Consider the following 4,467-nt stretch of genomic DNA (forward strand, 5'->3'; position numbering starts at 1 on the left):
AGCTGGCGCAGGTAAACAATGCGATGCGATGCGCGCAGACATATTTATTTTTATTTGTTTCTTATTTGTATCGTGTATTTATTTTAGAGGTATTTGGAATGCATTGTAAGAGCTGCCGTGTATTAAAAAAAATAAACAAATAAATCGGTATACTATAAATATAGGCTACTAAACCTTTAAAAAACTAAAGGACGATAAGGCTTATATTTTTTTTTCTTAAACTACAATAAATAAATTAATAAATGTGGGGGAAAAAAATCTGTGTTATAAATCTCATGAATATTAATACGACGTCATTAATATTAAACAAGAGCACGACGTTCTTATCATCCCGCCTCCTCAGATGACGCATTTTCCGCCAAGATGGTTGTCGGTGCCTTTCCGATTGCAAAGCTGCTCTATCTAGGCGTGCGACAATTGGGAAAACCAGTGGCTAACAGGATAAAAGCAGGCGCGCGGAGGAGTGAATTCTTTAAGAATTATATCTGCCTTCCTCCAGCCCAAGGTAAGCTGACATTTGGCTGTTCGTGTTTAACGACATGATGTCAGTCCATGCTAAGGGTGTCTGAAGGCGTAAACGTCTGGCCAATAGACGTTTGCCTGCATTTGCTGTTTAGCATATCGCGACTGCTGCGATGTTGTCATTGGGTGTTTTCAATAACTGACTTACCAAGCGACCAATAAGGTGCTAAAAGGAAGTTCCATTTAGACGAATGAGGTTCGAGTTTGCTCAAAGGGGGCGGGACTCATATGTCATTGAGGGTAGAACTGAAAGTGCCTTTTGCTACTTCTTGATTTGTTAACGGTTTAATTTCGAACAAAATCCCTGTATATCCCAGTCGATATAGATTTTCTTTTCTTTACTTGTGTGTGCTCAGATATTTTCTGGGAAAATATGTCTTGTTGGTTGGAGTCAAAGATCCAGTCAGTGCCCACTTTTGCTTCAAAACATATTGGAATGCTGTTGGATGATAAAAAAAATCCCATCAATGTAATGTTGATTAATTGTAAATGTATGAAGATGAAACCTTATTTTTCTGTATTTAAAAGAGACTTTATTTGTAACGAATTTCCATCATTGCAATGTATGAAAACTAAAAAGGCCCAGAAATTTGCTGGAATAATAAGAAACCTTGGATTATTAGAAGAAGGAATGAATATTTGACCCATATTTGCATTTATCAATAAAATGTGTATTCTGTTCATTAGGTTCAATAATGAAAAATCTTCTTGAGTGTTCATATAATATAATATAAAATAACATAAACAATATATTTTCTTAATTATAATTTAATTATATATAAAGTAATTAAATATAATGTATTTATATTAGGAATAGTTAATGTAATAATTGTTGAATTGATGATTGTTGTATTGACTAAATATTATCTTTAATAATTAATAGTTTTAATAGACTAATAGTTTATAGATGGAAAGATATATCTTTTTCATATTATAATTTTTATATTAAACACTAAAAAACTAAAATGTACACAGTAAAATACTGTAAAAAAAAAAAAACTTGTAAAAAACAGTAATATACCGTAAACAATAACAATGCATTCTGCGTAATATTATTATTAGTTTTTGAGAAGTTAACCTATAGGCTACTTTCTCGAAAACAACAAATATTACCCAGAATGTGTATTATTTCTGTATATTACAATACATTCTGGGTAATATTGTCGCTTTCAAGAAGGTAACCTATAGGCCTCTTTTCTTAAAATGACAATATTACCCAAAATGCATTGTTTTTATGGTATATTGCTGTTTCAATGGAAAACTGTATTTTACTGTGTAGGTTTATTTTGTTTTTTAGTCATTTTTTATAGTGTACTTTCTACATACTAGTCTAATTTTTAAATATTAGATTTTTTAAATACTAATCTCTTTTTTTAATGTTATTTTTAAATTTTATAGTATTTATAAACTACTCGTTTTTATGTTTTTAATATAATTTATACACTTTTCTTCACTGTTTTCTGCACAACTGCTTTATAGATTAAATAAACCAGTTTAATAATTGTTTAATAACAGTTACAACGTAACCAAATCAACACTGAACTGACTTCAGCTGAACAATGACACTATTTTATTTTAAATCTGCTTTACAGCAGAATTAAACTCTGTTTGCATTATTTAATCATTAATTTCCTGTTATCACTGTAAAGCTGCTGTGAAACAATCTGTATTGTATAAAGCACTATATAAATAAAGGTCACATGACTTGACTAGTCTCTTAGGGTACTTTGAAGGTAAAACCAAAGTGCATCTTTCTATTAATCTGTCAAGTAATTCCATGTGGTCTCTTGTGTTTTCCCTATAGCATATCACTGGATCGAGATGAAAACAAAGATGAGAATCATGGGTTTCCGTGGCTCCACCATCAAACCCTTGAACGAAGAAGCAGCTGCGGAGCTCGGAGCAGAGCTGCTCGGCGAGGCCATTATCTTCATCATCGGCGGAGGTTGCATGGTCCTCGAGTACAGCCGTCAGGCCGCCAACTCCAGACGCAAGGAAGAGGAACTCACACAAACCATTAACAGTCTGCAGACACAGCTAGGAGAGCTGGCACTAGCCACAGAGACACTGGATGCCCAAATCAGAGAGGTTAATAGACTTCTGTTGTCCCTCCCAGCAGCCCCAAGTACCAAGTAACAATATGCATCACTAACAACATGTCCTTACTAAGGAGAGTAAAGAGACTGGTTTATGGGGACGTTTCAGTTGTGGTGCAGCACTGCCATATTTATACACACACAGAAAGTCTTGGTTAAGCCTCTCATATACACAAAGCTCTAAAAAAGAGGAAGGAACAGAGAGAGAGTTTGTGTGTGATAATTGACTGACCTCCAGCATAACATAATAAAAGCTTCTGATTCGTTGTCTGATTGGTTGAATGATGCTGTTTTCAAATGAAAGTTGTTGGTTATTTGATGGCGCTGTTAAACCATTACCAACGTTTGACCACTTATTATTCTGCACACCATTATTTCATAACATTTCAGTCATTCTTTTCCATTTTTCCATTGTTTAATGAAATTGGTATTCAGTTTTAGCTTGAATGTAACACGCTGTCAGAGTTGGGCATTCATCATTCACTAATGATCTGAAAATGCACTTGAATTGTGAATACTTGAATGACAAAATCCATATAGTAAGTATGGATGTGTCCCTCGATATAGGAAACAGAGCCTGTCTCTGTGTGTGCTGCAAGAAAATACCCATCGCATCAAAAGACTGCTGTGTTTAAAATGGCGAGTGTATATGGGTGTATATTTCAGTGTAAAATAAAGTTAAATATTCTATGATTGTTGGGGTTTTATCTTGATTATATTAAAATTGTGAAAGTGTTTTGTGGTTGTGAAATGCCATTTTTAAGTAATTACCACATAAGAAAGTTTTAGCACAATTTTCACTATAAGGCACAAAATGTTGTTTACTTATACTTTAAAACAACATTTTAAAATCAAACTAAATGAATAAATACATAGGTTTAGTTTGTTGTTAAGTTTAGGTATTGGGTAGGATTAAGGGATGCAGAATAAGGCATTAATATGTGCTTTATAAGTATAATAAACAGCCAATATCATAGTAATATGCATGCTAACAAGCAACTAATTAATAGTGAGAATTGGACCCTAAACTAAAGTGTTATCGTTACTTTTAAAAGTAATGTGTTACAATATTGCATTACTCCCTGAAATGGTAAGTAAATGTGTTACTTAGTTACTTTTTATGGAGAGTAATGCATTACATTACTTTCCTCATCTGTGCTGGACTTGCTTGTTTGTTTTTAATAATAACAACAACAACAAATACTTTTGGCAAATGTAAAGGCCCTTTCTTTCACACCAAAAGTGAACTGAATAAGCTTCAGGCTGAAGGAAATGCAAATTCATGTTTGTACAGTAGAGGGAGCAGCTCAACAAACCTTTCAGTTGTGCTGACATTCTGGATTACAAAAGAATAGGATGCAGGAGAAAGAGTTCAAGATTATGGCTGCATCTGAAATCACATACTTCCCTACTATATAGTAGGCAAAAAAACAGTAGGGTGAATTCAGGTTGATTGGGACACTTTTTACAAGTCATCTCAATGGCAAAAAGTGTCCCATTCACCATGAGTTCACACTATGTGACAAAAGAAATATGTCAGAATTCACAGTACTCTTAAAAGTACTCTTAAAAATCAGAACTCTGACATAACTTTCGGCAGGTCACATGATAATGACAGCATGGCGAATGTAGTATGTCAGAATAACATTCATACTATATAGAATACTTTTTAGTGGTCTTAAATTAGTTACCTATTCAAAGTAATTACCTACTCAAGAGAGTATGAGATTCAGACGCAGCCCCGTACTTCAGAAATAAAATAAACATTTTAAACATAAAATTGATGTTTATCTAAAGTAATTTTTGCTTATTAGTATGGTTGAATTGGATCATCGAAGGTCAGCAGCAA

The 4,467-nt window shown here is 33.4% G+C and overlaps 1 protein-coding gene across 1 annotated transcript; it reads left to right on the forward strand.

Moving 5' to 3' along the window:
• The first annotated feature begins 334 nt into the window (after nt 1-334).
• On the forward strand, nt 335-3,311 carry opa3 (outer mitochondrial membrane lipid metabolism regulator OPA3). The gene is made up of 2 exons (XM_048167903.1): nt 335-505; nt 2,327-3,311. The coding sequence occupies exons 1-2, from the start codon at nt 364-366 to the stop codon at nt 2,656-2,658; spliced, it is 474 nt and encodes a 157-aa protein (XP_048023860.1). The 5' UTR covers nt 335-363; the 3' UTR covers nt 2,659-3,311.
• Nucleotides 3,312-4,467: the final 1,156 nt, after the last annotated feature.

The sequence above is a fragment of the Megalobrama amblycephala genome, linkage group LG19 (assembly GCF_018812025.1).
Source record: "Megalobrama amblycephala isolate DHTTF-2021 linkage group LG19, ASM1881202v1, whole genome shotgun sequence".
Lineage (NCBI taxonomy): Eukaryota > Metazoa > Chordata > Actinopteri > Cypriniformes > Xenocyprididae > Megalobrama > Megalobrama amblycephala.